The 18,588-nt window shown below is 42.1% G+C and overlaps 1 protein-coding gene across 2 annotated transcripts in view; it reads left to right on the top strand.

Annotated features, from left to right (window-relative positions):
• LOC139754950 (zinc finger HIT domain-containing protein 1-like) overlaps positions 1-18,588 on the top strand; it is a 90,514-nt gene that overhangs the window by 32,147 nt on the left and 39,779 nt on the right. For both annotated transcript variants that reach the window (XM_071672772.1, XM_071672773.1), the window contains one exon: positions 7,249-7,342. In XM_071672772.1, the coding sequence (XP_071528873.1) occupies positions 7,324-7,342 (19 nt within the window). In that variant the 5' untranslated portion in view covers positions 7,249-7,323. The remainder of the gene's footprint in view (positions 1-7,248; positions 7,343-18,588) is intronic.

Below are 18,588 nucleotides of genomic sequence, written 5' to 3'. Positions count from 1 at the left end.
CTGACACATATATCCTTTTGGTCAATCTTTCCTCACTTATTCTCTCCATGTGACCAAACCATTTCAAAACACCCTCTTCTGCTCTCTCAACCACACTCTTTTTATTACCACACATCTCTCTTACCCTACTATTACTTACTCGATCAAACCACCTCACACCACATATTGTCCTCAAACATCTCATTTCCAGCACACCCACCCTCCTCCGCGCAACTCTATCCATAGCCCACGCCTCGCAATCATACAACATTGTTGGAACCACTATTCCTTCAAACATACCCATTTTTGCTTTCCGAGATAATGTTCTCGACTTCCACACATTTTTCAATGCTCCCAGAATTTTCGCCCACTCCCCCACCCTATGATTCACTTCCGCTTCTATGGTTCCATCTGCTGCCAAATCCACTGCCAGATATCTAAAACACTTCACTTCCTCCAGTTTTTCTCCATTCAAACTTACCTCCCAATTTACTTGACCCTCAACCCTACTGTACCTAATGACCTTGCTCTTATTCACATTTACTCTCAACTTTCTTCTTTCACACTCTTTACCAAACTCAGTCACCAGCTTCTGCAGTTTCTCACACGAATCAGCCACCAGCACTGTATCATTAGCGAACAACAACTGACTCACTTCCCAAGCTCTCTTATCCACAACAGTCTGCATACTTACTTGCGCCTCTCTCCAAAACTCTTGCATTCACCTCCCTAACAACCCCATCCATAAACAAATTAAACAGCCATGGAGACATCACACACCCCTGCCACAAACCTACATTCACTGAGAACCAATCACTTTCCTCCCTTCCTCCATGTACACATGCGTTACATCCTCGATAAAAAGTTTTCACTGCTTCTAACAACTTGCCTCCCACACCATATATTCTTAATACCTTCCACAGAGCATCTCTATCAACTCTATCATATGCCTTCTCTAGATCCATAAATGCTACATACAAATCCACTTCCTTTTCTAAGTATTTCTCACATACATTATTCAAAGCAAACACCTGATCCACACATCCTCTACCACTTCTGAAACTACACTGCTCTTCCCCAGTCTGATCCTCTGTACATGCCTTCACCCTCTCAATCGATACCCTCCCATATAATTTCCCAGGAATACTCAACAAACTTATATCTCTGTAATTTGAGCACCCACTTTTATCCCCTTTGACTTTGTACAGTGGTACTATGCAAGCATTCCACCAATCCTCAGGCACCTCAGCATGAGTCATACATACATTAAATGTCCTTACCAACCAGTCAACAACACAGTCACCTCCTTTTTTTTAATGAATTCCACTGCAATACAATCCAAACCCCACTGCCTTGTCAGCTTTCATCTTCCGCAAAGCTTTTACTACCTCTTCTCTGTTTACCAAATCATTCTCCCTAACCCTCTCACATCGCACACCACATCGACCAAAACACCCTATGTATGCCACTTTATCATCAAACACATTCAACAAACTTTCAAAATTTGGTAAACAGAGAAGAGGCAGTAAAAGCTTTGCGGAAGATGAAACCCGGCAGGGCAGCAGGTTTGTATGGTAGTGCGGTGGAATTTATTAAAAAAGGGGGTGACTGTATTCTTGACTGGTTGGTAAGGTTATTTAATGTATGTATGATTCATGGTGAGGTGCCTGAGGATTGGTGGAATGCTTGCATAGTGCCATTGTACAAAGGCAGTGGGGATAAGAGTGAGTGCTCAAATTACAGCATTATAAGTTTGTTGAGTATTCCTGGTAAATTGTATGAGAGGGTATTGATCGAGAGGGTGAAGGCATGTACAGAGCATCAGATTGGGTAAGAGCAGTGTGGTTTCAGAAGTGGTAGAGGATGTGTGGATCAGGTGTTTGCTTTGAACAATGTATGTGAGAAATACTTAGAAAAGCAAATGGATTTGTATGTAGCATTTGTGGATCTGGAGAAGGCATATGATAGAGTTGATAGAGATGCTCTGTGGAAGGTACTAAGAATATATGGTGTGGGAGGCAAGTTGTTAGAAGAAGTGAAAAGTTTTTATTGAGGATGTTAGGCATGTGTACGTGTAGGAAGAGAGGAAAGTGATTGTTCTCAGTGAATGTAGGTTTGCGGCAGGGGTGTGTAGTCTCCATGGTTGTTTAATTTGTTTATGGATGGGGTTGTTAGGGAGATGAACGCAAGAGTTTTGGAAAGAGGGGCAAGTATGCAGTCTGTTGTGGATGAGAGAGCTTGGGAAGTGAATCACTTGTTGTTCGCTGATGATACAGCGCTGGTGGCTGATTCATGTGAGAAACTGCAGAAGCTGGTGACTGAGTTTGGTAAAGTGTGTGAAAGAAGAAAGCTGAGAGTAAATGTGAATAAGAGCAATGTTATTTGGTACAGTAGGGTTTAGGGTCAAGTCAACTGGGAGGTAAGTTTGATTGGAGAAAAACTGGAGGAAGCAAAGTGTTTTAGATATATGGGAGTGGATCTGGCAGCGGATGGAACCATGGAAGCGGAAGTGAATCATAGGGTGGGGGAGGGGGCGAAAATTCTGGGAGCCTTGAAGAATGTTTGGAAGTCGAGAACATTATCTCAGAAAGCAAAAATGGGTATGTTTGAAGGAATAGTAGTTCCAACAATGTTGTACGGTTGTGAGTCATGGCCTATGGATAGAGTTGTGTGCAGGAGGGTGGCTGTGCTGGAAATGAGATGTTTGAGGACAATATTTGGTGTGAGGTGGTTTGATCAAGTAAGTAGTGGAAGGGTAAGAGAGATGTGTGGAAATAAAAAGAGTGTCGTTGAGAGAGGAGAAGAGGGTGTTTTGAAATGGTTTGGTCACATGGAGAGAATGAGTGAGGAAAGATTGACCAAGAGGATATATGTGTCGGAGGTGGAGGGAACGAGGAGAAGTGGGAGACCAAATTGGAGGTGGAAAGATGGAGTGAAAAAGATTTTGAGTGATCGGGGCCTGAACATGCAGGAGGGTGAAAGGAGGGCAAGGAATAGAGTGAATTGGAACTATGTGGTATACCGGGGTCGACGTGCTGTCATTGGATTGAATCAGGGCATGTGAAGCGCCTGGGTAAACCATGGAAAGCTGTGTAGGTATGTATACTTGCGTGTGTGGACATATGTATATACATGTGTATGGGGGTGGGTTGGGCCATTTCTTTCGTCTGTTTCCTTGCGCTACCTCGCAAACGCAGGAGACAGCGACAAAGAAAAAAAAAACATAAGTACATAATTCATACTGTCTGCCTTTATTTATTCCCATTGCCACCTCGCCACATATGGAATAACAGCCCCCTCCCCCTCATGTGTGCGAGGTAACGCTAGGAGAAGACAACAAAGGCCCCATTCGTTCACACTCAGTCTCTAGCTGTCATGTAATAATGCACCAAAACCACAGCTCCCTTTCCACATCCAGGCCCCACAGAACTTTACATGGTTTACCCCAGACGCTTCTTATGCCCTGGTTCAATCCATTGACAGCACGTCGATGTGCTGAAAAAGGACTTGTGATTGGGAATACCTGGTTTAAGAAGAGAAATATACAAAAGTATACATATGTAAGTAGGAGAGATGGCTAGAGAGCGTTGTTGGATTACGTGTTGATAGGCGCACGAAAGAGACACTTTTGGATGTTAATGTGCTGAGAGGTGCAACTGGAGGGATGTCTGATCATTATCTTGTGGAGGCGAAGGTGAAGATTTGTAGAGGTTTTCAGAAAAGAAGAGAGAATTTTGGGGTGAAGAGAGTGGTGAGAGTAAGTGAGCTTGGGAAGGAGACTTGTGTGAGGAAGTACCAGGAGAGACTGAGTACAGAATGGAAAAAGGTGAGAACAAAGGACGTGAGGGGAGTGGGGGAGGAATGGGATTTATTTAGGAAAGCAGTGATGGCTTGCGCAAGGGATGCTTGTGGCATGAGAAGCGTGGGAAGTGGGCAGATTAGAAAGGGTAGTGAGTGGTGGGATGAAGAAGTAAGATTATTAGTGAAAGAGAAGTGAGAGGCATTTGGACGATTTTTGAAGGGAAATTATGGAAATGACTGGGAGATGTATAAAAGGAAGAGGCAGGAGGTCAAGAGAAAGGTGCAAGAGGCAAAAAAGACTGCAAATGAGAGTTGGGGTGAGAGAGTATCATTAAATTTTTGGGAGAATAAAAAGATGTTTTGGAAGGAGGTAAATAAAGTGTGTAAGACAAGGAAACAAATGGAAACATCATTGAGGGGGGCTAATGGGGAGGTGATAAGTAGTGGTGATGTGAAAAGGAGATGGAGTGCGTATTTTGAAGGTTTGTTGAATGTGTTTGATGATAGAGCGGCAGATATAGGGTGTTTTGGTTGAGGTGGTGTGCAAAGTGAGAGGGTTAGGGAGAATGATTTGGTAAACAGAGAAGTGGTAGTAAAAGCTTTGCGGAAGATGAAAGCCGGCAAGGCAGCGGGTTTAATGGTAGTGCAGTGGAATTTATTAAAAAAGGGGGTGACTGTATTGTTGACTGCTTGGTGAGGTTATTTGATGTATGTATGACTCATGGTGAGGTGCCTAAGGATTGGCGGGATGTTTGCATAGTGTCATTGTAGAAAGGCAAAGGGGATAAAAGTGAGTGCTCAAATTACAGAGGTATAAGTTTGCTGAGTATTCCTGGGAAATGATATGAGAGGGTATTGATTGAGAGGGTGAAGGCATGTACAGAGCATCAGATTGGGGAAGAGCAGTGTGGTTTCAGAAGTGGTAGAGGATGTGTGGATCAGGTGTTTGCTTTGAAGAATGTATATGAGAAATACTAAGAAAAGCAAGTGGATTTGTATGTAGCATTTATGGGTCTGGAGAAGGCATATGATAGAGTTGATAGAGATGTTGTGTGGAAGGTATTAAGAATATATGGTGTGAGAGGCAAGTTGTTAGAAGCAGTGAAAAGTTTTTATCGAGGATGTAAGGCATGTGTACGTGTAGGAAGAGAGGAAAGTTATTGGTTCTCAATGAATGTTGATTTGTGGCAGGGGTTTGTGATGTCTCCATTGTTGTTTCAGTTTGTTTATGGATGGGGTTGTTAGGGAGGTGAATGCAAGAGTTTTGGAAAGAGGGTCATGTGTGCAGTCTGTTGTAGATGAGAGAACTTAGGAAGTGAGTCAGTTGTTGTTCGCTGATGATACAGCGCTGGTGGCTGATTCGTGTGAGGAACTGCATAAGCTGGTGACTGATTTTGGTAAAGTGTGTGAAAGAAGAAAGCTTAGAGTAAATGTGAATAAGAGCAAAGTTATTAGGTACCGTAGGGTTGAGGGACAAGTCAATTGGGAGGTAAGTTTGAATGGAGAAAAACTGGAGGAAGTGAAGTGTTTTAGATATGTGGGAGTGGATTTGGCAGCAGATGGAACCATGGAAGCAGAAGTGAATCATACGGTGGGGGAGGGGGTGAAAGTTCTGGGAGCCTTGAAGAATGTGTGGAAGTTGAGAACATTATCTTGGAAAGCAAAAATGGATATGTTTGAAGGAATAGTGATTCCAACAGTGTTATATGGTTGCGAGGCGTGGGCTATAGATAGAGTTGTGCAGAGGATGGTGGATGCGCTGGAAATGAGATGTTTGAGGACAATATTTGGTGTGAGGTGGTTTGATCGAGTAAGTAATGTAAGGGTAAGAGAGATGTGTGGTAATAAAAAGAGTGTGGTTGAGAGAGCAGAAGAGGGTGTTTTGAAATGGTTTGGTCACATGTAGAGAATGAGTGAGGAACGATTGACCAAGAAGATATATGTGTCAGAGGTGGAGGAAACAAGGAGAAGTGGGAGACCAAATTGGAGGTGGAGAGATGGAGTGAAAAAGATTTTGAGTGATCAGGGTCTGAACATGCAGGAAGGTGAAAGGCATGCAAGGAATAGAGTGAAGTGGAATGATGTGGTATACCAGGGTTGACGTGCTGTCAGTGGATTGAACCAGGGCATGTGAATTGTCTTGGGTAAAACCATGGAAAGTTTTGTGGGACCTGGATGTGGAAAGTGAGCTATAGTTTTGGTGCATTATACATTACAGCTAGAGACTGAGTGTGAATGAATGTGGCCTTTGTTGTCTTTTCCTAGTGGTACCTCATGCACATGCGGGGGAGGGGGTTCTCGTTTCACGTATGGCAAGGTGACGATGGGAATGAATAAGGGCAGACAGTATGAATTGTATACATGTGTATATATGTATATGTCTGTGTGTATATGTATGTTTACGTTGAGATGTATAGGTATGTATATTTGCGTGTGTGGACGTGTATGTATATACATGTGTATGTGGGTGGGTAGGGCCATTCTGTCGTCTGTTTCTTTGCGCTACTTCGTTAACGCGGGAGACTGCGACAAAGTATAATAGGTATAGATTAATAGTAATTTATGAAGCTGTGACACTTATCAAGTACAAGATATTGGTAATGATAAGCCTTAGTAATTATATTTGCAACCAAAACACTTCCAAAACTTAATACATCTCATTGCATATGCCTGACAGGTGCCCATGGCATACTTCTCATCACTGTTGGTGGAGTAGCATAAGTTAAAGCATATGTAGCATATGTAAACACTGCATCACTGGTTTGAGTTGTATATCATTTTATTTGATAATGTTTAAGATCATACTAATAAACTTATGGGGATTTTTTTTGAGAATATCAGGTGGTATAATTGTTATTAGGACTGCCACAATATAAGGTTTGATTGTGCAAAGAAAAGTCTGTGACTGCACAAGTCCAACCATTGGTACATTGGTATCAAACTTACTTCATTTTGCGTGGATATTGTGGGTGTCTCAAGTTCTCAAAGCCAATAGTAGTAGATACATCAGAAGTAGCTAATAACAGAAATATAATTGGAAAAGATTTAAAAGCCAGGGAAGACCACTGATAAGATGGATGACTGTTGTTCACTTGAACACTGTTAAAGTTTTGGGAGTGAACTTAGAGAACTGTTTAATTGTTTGTGATGGTGGATAGTTGTTGTGGTTGGAGGTGACTGAATGAAATGGCTAAGTTTGCCAGCAGGCTTTATGAGCTAGCATGGTGTACCAAAGGCTTATTTTCAAGGCTACTTTGGCTAACACCTCTTACGTATTGGTGAAATTAATCAAGGTTTTTTGCTGAGCAGCTAGATGTATGTGCATAGCAGCAGTGGGGAATAAAATTATTCAGTATCAGTTTCTGTCAGAACTTCCGATACAAATTTGTGAACTGTGTAGGTAATCATCATTAATATCATTACTTTGTTACTGTTGACTGTTTCTTAGGATTGTTATTATTTTTTCAGACCCTTATTGATGAGCAGTACGAGAAGGTATACTACAATCAAAAGAGCAGCCTGGAATAATATACTAATTTAATTATGACGTCACGTGAGTCAGGTGAGACGTTTTTTGCAACATTTGTAAAATTTTTCAGCTGATATAAGATAAGTTTGAAATGAAATGAGGACTTATGTTGCTCCATGAATACAGGTACTTTGTGATTTCTGCATATTTTATTTACCCCATTTTTAGAATAATGCTTATGGTCCATTTACACCTTTTTTTTTCATTTCACACGGACATGAACATGGAATGATGCAATCATTATTGGTTTAGCAATGCTGTGGAATGGCATTGCCAGTGCTTTGCAGGAAGTGCACATACACATGGCATACACACAGTCTGTAGTCATGGGGTTCTAAAGTATTTTGTGCTGCAGCATAATTTATTTGTATGTGTTTTGCCCTTGCATCATGTCACCACAGCATCATTTAAGTTCTTCTGGTACCAGTAGTTCTAAGTAATATAAGGCTATCACCCTTGAGGTTAAGATGGATTTGCTAAAGCATTATGAGAGGTGAATAAACTGCTGATATTAAGTGTGGCCTTATTCTTAATGAATTTATTTTATAACTACTTGTGATAGTGCAGAGATCTAGGAGAGTGCTAAGAGTGGAACAGTGCAGAGAAGAACTAGGAGATTGCTAGTAGTGAAACTCATAAAAATGTTCATGATAGCATGTCTATGATACATGCAAAGGCTCAGAAAGGCTGCATTTGGTAATATTACTCCTGAAAATTTCCTGGAAACCCACAAGAGCATCATTGAGGAATGTAATTATATTCCTAAGTAGATTTTTAACTGTGACAAGACTGGATTATTTTAGAAGAGAATGCCATTGAGAACATATATTTCCTGTGAAGAGAAAATTGCATCAGGCTTCAAAGTTTGTTATTTTCTGTTCTTATTGATAGAATTCATTGCACTATATGTTTGATAGTATTTTTTATTTGATAGTACTGTAGTTTTTCCACTGTTATAATATTTATTTCTGTCTTACCATGCAGTGTCAGTATTGTAACCTATGAGTTTAGGAGGTGCTGCTACTGTGAATAGGCTTGAAATTGGGAAAAGTTGTCAAGTTTCAGTATCTCAAGGAGATACTTTAGTTTTCTAGAGTATCCAGGTTTCAACTTGCCTTCTTGTGGTGACCTTGTTAATGCACCCTTAGGGGAGGAACTAAAGGTGTTGCCCAACTCTACCAGACAAACACCTGACGTTTGCTGTTTTTTTTTTAGTTTTTGGACAATTTTGGAGCCTCACTGCCTCTGGAAACACTGCACCGGAGTTGCTCTCTGCCGGTGGCCTGTTTAGGTTGAGGCAAAAAAGGCTAAGAAGTGTTACTGGAGTCTACCAGTTATGCCAAGAAATAAAAGAGATGAGTGATTGAGGGAGATGGCACTGAATGTAAATGGGATGACTGATGAAACTAAAAGGATGGAGCTTGTGGAGAAGTTCAAAAGTTACAGCTTGGATGTGTTAGGGATTGGGGAACCCCATATCCTTGGGCAGTGTGTGTGGAGTGAAAATGGAAATGATCAATGCAAGTTATGGGAGGGCATGGAAGGAGGAGTGATATGGATAGGAAGGAGTGAAATTTATCAGGGGAGAAGGAAAGAAGGATGTACAATTTTGCTGTCATTAAGAGTGTGGGAGGGTCTTGCTGAACATGGATGGAATGGATCAAGAATAGTGTGGTTGAAACGAAAGTCTGGAATCATGAAGTGAATATGAAGACTGAATGAAGTAAGGATGAAATTAAGCACCTCTGGAATAATTTGAATGTATGTTTAGATAGTTTTAATGGGTGATATGAGTGAAAAAGTGGAATGGAATGAACTTGGTGAGATAGTTGATAAATAGGGGGTGGCTGGAGTAAATGTGAATGGAAGTTATATTGTGATTATTTGTGTTGAGAGCGGTTTATTCCTTGCAAATGCTTTTTTCAGCACAAGATGGTCCACAGACATACTTGAATGAGGAATGATGGAAGAGAAGAACAAAAGGCTCTGATTGACTGTGGCATTGGATGAAAGATTGAGAAAGGCCATGCTAGATTCTCGAGTTGTGAGAGGATTCTTTGGAGAACCTGAATATTTTGCAGTCCTTGTAGTAATGAGGGTTGGAGAGAAGTGGAAGTATGGAGTAATGAAGAATGGAAAGGTAAAAGTGTTGGCAAGCAAGAAGATAAATCAGGAAAAATGCAGGGGGAGTATGAAAGGGAGGTAACTAAAAGCTTACATGGAAGTGCAGTGAATGTAGGGTGCAGTCATGTGTGAATGAGATGTTCAAAATGTTTAGAAAAATACTATTAAAGGATGTACAATCAGTAGTTGAATATAAGATCGTGAGATATAGGACTAAAAGGCAATACGTGGTGGACAGAAGAGATTAGAAATGTTGTAGAAGAGAAGAAAAAAGCATGTGGTCGATTTCTTGACAGTAAGGTACCAAGGAAAGCTCAACAAAGGAGGAGGTAAGAATATGAATTATTTATTTGATTTTTATTTATTATACTTAATTACTGTCTTCCGCATTAGCGAGGTAATGCAAGGAAGCAGACAAGGAAAGCCCCAACCCACACACACACACACACACACACATATATATATATATATTTTTTTTTTTTTTTTTTTTATACTTTGTCGCTGTCTCCCGCGTTTGCGAGGTAGCGCAAGGAAACAGACGAAAGAAAAGGCCCAACCCCCCCATACACATGTATATACATACGTCCACACACGCAAATATACATACCTACACAGCTTTCCATGGTTTACCCCAGACGCTTCACATGCCTTGATTCAATCCACTGACAGCACATCAACCCCGGTATACCACATCGCTCCAATTCACTCTATTCCTTGCCCTCCTTTCACCCTCCTGCATGTTCAGGCCCCGATCACACAAAATCTTTTTCTTTCCATCTTTCCACCTCCAATTTGGTCTCCCTCTTCTCCTTGCTCCCTCCACCTCCGACACATATATCCTCTTGGTCAATCTTTCCTCACTCATCCTCTCCATGTGCCCAAACCACTTCAAAACACCCTCTTCTGCTCTCTCAACCACGCTCTTTTTATTTCCACACATCTCTCTTACCCTTACGTTACTCACTCGATCAAACCACCTCACACCACACATTGTCCTCAAACATCTCATTTCCAGCACATCCATCCTCCTGCGCACAACTCTATCCATAGCCCACGCCTCGCAACCATACAACATTGTTGGAACCACTATTCCTTCAAACATACCCATTTTTGCTTTCCGAGATAATGTTCTCGACTTCCACACATTCTTCAAGGCCCCCAGAATTTTCGCCCCCTCCCCCACCCTATGATCCACTTCCGCTTCCATGGTTCCATCCGCTGCCAGATCCACTCCCAGATATCTAAAACACTTCACTTCCTCCAGTTTTTCTCCATTCAAACTCACCTCCCAATTGACTTGACCCTCAACCCTACTGTACCTAATAACCTTGCTCTTATTCACATTTACTCTTAACTTTCTTCTTCCACACACTTTACCAAACTCAGTTACCAGCTTCTGCAGTTTCTCACATGAATCAGCCACCAGCGCTGTATCATCAGCGAACAACAACTGACTCACTTCCCAAGCTCTCTCATCCCCAACAGACTTCATACTTGCCCCTCTTTCCAAAACTCTTGCATTTACCTCCCTAACAACCCCATCCATACACAAATTAAACAACCATGGAGACATCACACACCCCTGCCGCAAACCTACATTCACTGAGAACCAATCACTTTCCTCTCTTCCTACACGTACACATGCCTTACATCCTCGATAAAAACTTTTCACTGCTTCTAACAACTTGCCTCCCACACCCTATATTGTTAGTACCTTCCACAGAGAATCTCTATCAACTCAATCATATGCCGTCTCCAGATCCATAAATGCTACATACAAATCCATTTGCTTTTCTAAGTATTTCTCACATACATTCTTCAAAGCAAACACCTGATCCACACATCCTCTACCACTTCTGAAACCACACTGCTCTTCCCCGATCTGATGCTCTGTACATGCCTTCACCCTCTCAATCAATACCCTCCCTTATAATTTACCAGGAATACTCAAACTTATACCTCTGTAATTTGAGCACTCAATCTTATCCTCTCTGCCTTTGTACAATGGCACTATGCAAGCATTCCCCCAATCCTCAGGCACCTCACCATGAGTCATACATACATTAAATAACCTTACCAACCAGTCCACAATACAGCACCCCCTTTTTTAATAAATTCCACTGCAATACCATCCAAACCTGCTGCCTTGCCGGCTTTCATCTTCCGCAAAGCTTTCACTACCTCTTCTCTGTTTACCAAATCATTTTCCCTAACCCTCTCACTTTGCACACCACCTCGACCAAAACACCCTATATCTGCCACTCTATCATCAAACACATTCAACAAACCTTCAAAATACTCACTCCATCTCCTTCTCACATCACCACTACTTGTTATCACCTCCCCATTTGCGCCCTTTACTGAAGTTCCCATTTGCTCCCTTGTCTTACGCACTTTATTTACCTCCTTCCAGAATATCTTTTTATTCTCCCTAAAATTTAATGATACTCTCTCACCCCAACTCTCATTTGCCCTTTTTTTCACCTCTTGCACCTTTCTCTTGACCTCCTGTCTCTTTCTTTTATACATCTCCCACTCAATTGCATTTTTTCCCTGCAAAAATCGTCCAAATGCCTCTCTCTTCTCTTTCACTAATACTCTTACTTCTTCATCCCACCACTCACTACCCTTTCTAATCAACCCACCTCCCACTCTTCTCATGCCACAAGCAGATCCACTCCCAGATATCTAAAACGCTTTATTTCCCTTATTTGTTAGAAGCAGTGAAAAGTTTTTATCGAGGATGTAAGGCATGTGTACGTGTAGGAAGAGAGGAAAGTGATTGGTTCTCAGTGAATGTAGGTTTGCGGCAGGGGTGTGTGATGTCTCCATGGCTGTTTAATTTGTTTGTGGATGGGGTTGTTAGGGAGGTGAATGCAAGAGTTTTAGAAAAAGGGGCAAGTATGAAGTCTGTTGTGGATGAGAGAGCTTGGGAAGTTAGTCAGTTGTTGTTCGCTGATTATACAGCGCTGGTGGCTGATTCTTGTGAGAAACTGCAGAAGCTGGTGACTGAGTTTGGTAAAGTGTGTGAAAGAAGAAAGTTGAGAGTAAATGTGAATAAGAGCAAGGTTATTAGGTACAGTAGGGTTGAGGGTCAAGTCAATTGGGAGGTAAGTTTGAATGGAGAAAAACTGGAGGAAGTAAAGTGTTTTAGATATCTGGGAGTGGATCTGGCAGCGGATGGAACCATAGAAGCGGAAGTGGATCATAGGGTGGGGGAGGGGGCGAAAATCCTGGGAGCCTTGAAGAATGTTTGTAAGTCAAGAACATTATCTTGGAAAGCAAAAATGGGTATGTTTGAAGGAATAGTGGTTCCAACAATGTTGTATGGTTGTGAGGCATGGGCTATGGATAGAGTTGTGCACAGGAGGATGGATGTGCTGGAAATGAGATGTTTGAGGACAATGTGTGGTGTGAGGTGGTTTGATCGAGTAAGTAACGTAAGGGTAAGAGAGATGTGTGGAAATAAAAAGAGCATTGTTGAGAGAGCAGAAGAGGGTGTTTTGAAATGGTTTGGGCACATGGAGAGAATGAGTGAGGAACAATTGACCAAGAGGATATATGCGTCAGGGGTGGAGGGAACGAGGAGAAGTGGGAGACCAAATTGGAGGTGGAAAGATGGAGTGAAAAAGATTTTGTGTGATCGGGGCCTGAACATGCAGGAGGGTGAAAGGAGGGCAAGGAATAGAGTGAATTGGATCGATGTGGTATACCGGGGTTGACGTGCTGTCAGTGGATTGAATCAGGGCATGTGAAGTGTCTGGGGTAAACCATGGAAAGTTGTGTAGGTATGTATATTTGCGTGTGTGGACGTATGTATATACATGTGTATGGGGGTGGGATGGGCCATTTCTTTCGTCTGTTTCCTTGCGCTACCTCGCAAACGTGGGAGACAGCGACAAAGCAAAAAAATATATATATATATATATATATATATATATATATATATATATATATATATATATATATATATATATATATATATATATAATGTGTGTGTGTGTGTGTGTGTGTGTGTGTGTGTGTGTGATAGAGTGTAACAAAGTAAACTCTAGATTGATATGGGCAAAACTGTAAGTGGATGGAGAGAGATGGGTGATTATTGGTGCATATGCACCTGGGTATGAGAAGAAAGATCATGAGAGGCAGTTGTTTTAGGAGCAGCTGAGTGAGTGTGTTTGTAGTTTTGATGCATGAGACTGGGTTATTGTGATTTGAATGCAAAGGTGAGTAATGTGGCAGTTGAGGGAATAATTGGTGTACATGGGGTGTTCAGTGTTGTAAATGGAAATGGTGAAGAGCTTGTAGATTTATGTGCTGAAAAAGGACTGGTGATTGGGAATACCTGGTTTAAAAAGAGAGATATATAAAAGTATACGTATGTAAGTAGGAGAGATGGCCAGAGAACGTTATTGGATTATGTGTTAATTGATAGGCGCGCGAGAGACTTTTAGATGTTAATGTGCTGAGAGGTGCAACTGGAGGGATGTCTGATCATTATCTTTTGGAGGCGAAGGTGAAGATTTGTAGAGGTTTTTAGAAAAGAAGAGAGAATGTTGGGGTGAAGAGAGTTGTTGAGAGTAAGTGAGCTTGGGAAGGAGACTTGTGTGAAGAAGTACCAAGAGAGACTGAGTACAGAATGGAAAAAGGTGAAAAGAAAGGAGGTAAGGGGTGTGGGGGAGGAATGGGATGTATTTAGGGAAGCAGTGATGGCTTGTGGCATGAGAAGCGTGGGAGGTGGGCAGATTAGAAAGGGTAGTGAGTGTTGGGATGAAGAAGTAAGATTATTAGCGAAAGAGAAGAGGGAGGCATTTGGACGTTTTTTGCAGGGAAATAATGCAAATGAGTGGGAGATTTATAAGAGAAAGGGGCAGGAGGTCAAGAGAAAGGTGGAAGAGGTGAAAAAGAGGGGAAATGAGATTTGGGGTGAGAGAGTATCATTAAATTTTAGTGAGAATAAAAAGGTTTGGATGGTATTGCAGTGGAATTTATTAAAAAAGGGGGTGACTGTATTGTTGACTGGTTGGTAAGGTTATTTAATGTAAGTATGATTCATGGGGAGGTGCCTGAGGATTGGGGGAATGCTTGCATAGTGCCATTGTACAAAGGCAGAGAGGATAAGATTGAGTGCTCAAATTACAGAGGTATAAGTTTGAGTATTCCTGGTAAATTATAAGGGAGGGTATTGATTGAGAGGGTGAAGGCATGTACAGAGCATCAGATCGGGGAAGAGCAGTGTGGTTTCAGAAGTGGTAGAGGATGTGTGGATCAGGTGTTTGCTTTGAAGAATGTATGTGAGAAATACTTAGAAAAGCAAATGGATTTGTATGTAGCATTTATGGATCTGGAGACAGGCATATGATTGAGTTGATAGAGATTCTCTGTGGAAGGTACTAACAATATAGGGTGTGGGAGGCAAGTTGTTAGAAGCAGTGAAAAGTTTTTATCGAGGATGTAAGGCATGTGTACGTGTAGGAAGAGAGGAAAGTGATTGGTTCTCAGTGAATGTAGGTTTGCGGCAGGGGTGTGTGATGTCTCCATGGTTGTTTAATTTGTTTATGGATGGGGTTGTTAGGGAGGTGAATGCAAGAGTTTTGGAAAGAGGGGCAAAAATGAAGTCTGTTGTGGATGAGAGAGCTTGGGAAGTGAGTCAGTTGTTGTTTGCTGATGATAAAGCGCTGGTGGCCGATTCATGTGAGAAACTGCAGAAGCTGGTGACTGAGTTTGGTAAAGTGTGTGAAAGACAAAAGTTAAGAGTAAATGTGAATAAGAGCAAGGTTATTAGGTACAGTAGGGTTGAGGGTCAAGTCAGTTGGGAGGTAATTTGAATGGAGAAAAACTGGAGGAAGTAAAGTGTTTTAGATATCTGGGAGTGGATCTGGCAGCGGATGGAACCGTGGAAGCGGAAGTGAACCATAGGGTGGGGGGAGGGGGCGAAAATCCTGGGAGCCTTGAAGAATGTTTGTAAGTCAAGAACATTATCTCGGAAAGCAAAAATGGGTATGTTTTAAGGAATAGTGGTTCCAACAATGTTGTATGGTTGCGAGGCATGGGCTATGGATAGAGTTGTGTGCAGGAGGGTGGAAGTGCTGGAAATGAGATGTTGAGGACAATATGTGGTGTGAGGTGGTTTGATCAAGTAAGTAATGTAAGGGTAAGAGAGATGTGTGGAAATAAGAGAGCAGGTTGAGAGAGCAGGAGAGGGTGTTTTGAAATGATTTGGGCACATGGAGAGAATGAGTGAGGAAAGATTGACCAAGAGGATATATGTGTCGGAGGTGGAGGGAACAAGGAGAAGTGGGAGATCAAATTGGAGGTGGAAAGATGGAGTGAAAAAGATTTTGTGTGATCGGGGCCTGAACATGCAGGAGGGTGAAAGGCATGCAGGGAGTGGGGTGAATTGGATCAATGTGGTATACCGGGGTCGATGTGCTGTCAATGGATGGAATCAGGGCATGTGAAGCGTCTGGGGTAAACCATGGAAAGTTGTGTGGGGCCTGGATGTGGAAAGGGAGCTGTGGTTTCGGGCATTATTACATGACAGCTAGAGACTGAGTGTGAACGAATGGGGCCTTTGTTGTCTTTTCCTAGTGCTACCTCGCACACACGAGGGGGGAGAGGTATGTTATTCCATGTGTGGCGAGGTGGCGATGGGAATAAATAAAGGCAGACAGTATGAATTATGTACATGTGTATATATGTATATGTCTGTGTGTGTATATATATGTGTACATTGAGATGTATAGGTATATATATTTGCGTGTGTGGACGTGTATGTATCTACATGTGTATGTGGGTGGGTTGGGCCATTTCTTTCATCTGTTTCCTTGCGCTACCTCGCAAACACGGGAGACAGCGACAAAGCTACCTCGCACACACGAGGGGGGAGAGGTATGTTATTCCATGTGTGGCGAGGTGGCAATGGGAATAAATAAAGGCAGACAGTATGTATTATGTACATGTGTATATATGTATATGTCTGTGTGTGTATATATATGTGTACATTGAGATGTATAGGTATGTATATTTGCGTGTGTGGACGTGTATGTATCTACATGTGTATGTGGGTGGGTTGGGCCATTTCTTTCATCTGTTTCCTTGCGCTACCTCGCAAACACGGGAGACAGCGACAAAGCAAAATAAAAGAAAAGAAAAGATGTTTTGGAAGGAGGTAAATGAAGTGTGTAAGACAAGGGAACAAATGGGAACTTGAGTGAAGGGGGCTAATGGGGAAGTGATAACAAGTAATGGTGATGTGAAAAGGAGATGGAGTGAGTATTTTGAAGGTTTGTGTTGAATGTTTTTGATGATGAGTGGCAGATATTGGGTGTTTTGGTTGAGTTGGTGTGTAAAGTGAGAGGGTTAGGGAGAATGATTTGGTGAAGAGAGAAGAGGTAGTAAAAGCTTTGTGGAAGATGAAAGCCGGCAAGGCAGCAGGTTTGGATGGTGTTACAGTGGAATTTATTAAAAAAGGGGATGACTGTATTGTTGACTGGTTGGTAAGGTTATTGAATGTATGTATGACTCACGGTGAGGTGCCTGAGGATTGGCAGAATGCTTGCATAGTGCCATTGCACTTTTTTAAAGGCAAAGGGGATAAGAGTGAGTGCTCAAATTACAGAGGTATAAGTTTGTTGAGTATTCCTGGGGAATTATATGGGAGGGTATTGATTGAGAGGGTGAAGGCATGTACAGAGCATCAGATTGGGGAAGAGCAGTGCGGTTTCTGAAGTGGTAGAGGATGTGTGGATCAGGTGTTTGCTTTGAAGAATGTATGTGAGAAATACTTAGAAAAGCAAACGGATTTCTATGTGACATTTATGGATCTGGAGAAGGCATATGATAGAGATGATAGAGATGGTATGTGGAAGGTATGAAGAATATATGGTGTGGGAGGCAAGTTGTCATAAGCAGTGAAAAGTTTTTATCGAGGATGTAATGCATGTGTACGTTTAGGAAGAGAGGAAAGTGATTGGTTCTCAGTGAATGTAGGTTTGTGGCAGGGGTGTTTGATGTTTCCATGGTTGTTTAATTTGTTTATGGATAGGGTTGTTAGGGAGGTGAATGCAAGAGTTTTGGAAAGAGGGGCAAAAATGAAGTCTGTTGTGGATGAGAGAGCTTGGGAAGTGAGTCAGTTGTTGTTTGCTGATGATACAGCGCTGGTGGCTGATTCATGTGAGAAACTGCAGAAGCTGGTGACTGAGTTTGGTAAAGTGTGTGAAAGACAAAAGTTAAGAGTAAATGTGAATAAGAGCAAGGTTATTAGGTACAGTAGGGTTGAGGGTCAAGTCAGTTGGGAGGTAAGTTTGAATGGAGAAAAACTGGAGGAAGTAAAGTGTTTTAGATATCTGGGAGTGGATCTGGCAGCGGATGGAACCATGGAAGCGGAAGTGAACCATAGGGTGGGGGAGGGGGCGAAAATCCTGGGAGCCTTGAAGAATGTTTGTAAGTCAAGAACATTATCTCGGAAAGCAAAAATGGGTATGTTTTAAGGAATAGTGGTTCCAACAATGTTGTATGGTTGCGAGGCATGGGCTATGGATAGAGTTGTGTGCAGGAGGGTGGAAGTGCTGGAAATGAGATGTTGAGGACAATATGTGGTGTGAGGTGGTTTGATCAAGTAAGTAATGTAAGGGTAAGAGAGATGTGTGGAAATAAGAGAGCAGGTTGAGAGAGCAGGAGAGGGTGTTTTGAAATGATTTGGGCACATGGAGAGAATGAGTGAGGAAAGATTGACCAAGAGGATATATGTGTCGGAGGTGGAGGGAACAAGGAGAAGTGGGAGACCAAATTGGAGGTGGAAAGATGGAGTGAAAAAGATTTTGAGTGATCGGGGCCTGAACATGCAGGAGGGTGAAAGGCATGCAGGGAGTGGGGTGAATTGGATCAATGTGGTATACCGGGGTCGATGTGCTGTCAATGGATGGAATCAGGGCATGTGAAGCGTCTGGGGTAAACCATGGAAAGTTGTGTGGGGCCTGGATGTGGAAAGGGAGCTGTGGTTTCGGGCATTATTACATGACAGCTAGAGACTGAGTGTGAACGAATGGGGCCTTTGTTGTCTTTTCCTAGCGCTACCTCGCACACACGAGGGGGGAGAGGTATGTTATTCCATGTGTGGCGAGGTGGCGATGGGAATAAATAAAGGCAGACAG

Source organism: Panulirus ornatus, chromosome 18 (assembly GCF_036320965.1).
Source record: "Panulirus ornatus isolate Po-2019 chromosome 18, ASM3632096v1, whole genome shotgun sequence".
Classification (NCBI taxonomy): Eukaryota; Metazoa; Arthropoda; class Malacostraca; order Decapoda; family Palinuridae; genus Panulirus; species Panulirus ornatus.
This window is presented reverse-complemented; position numbering and strand designations above follow the sequence as displayed.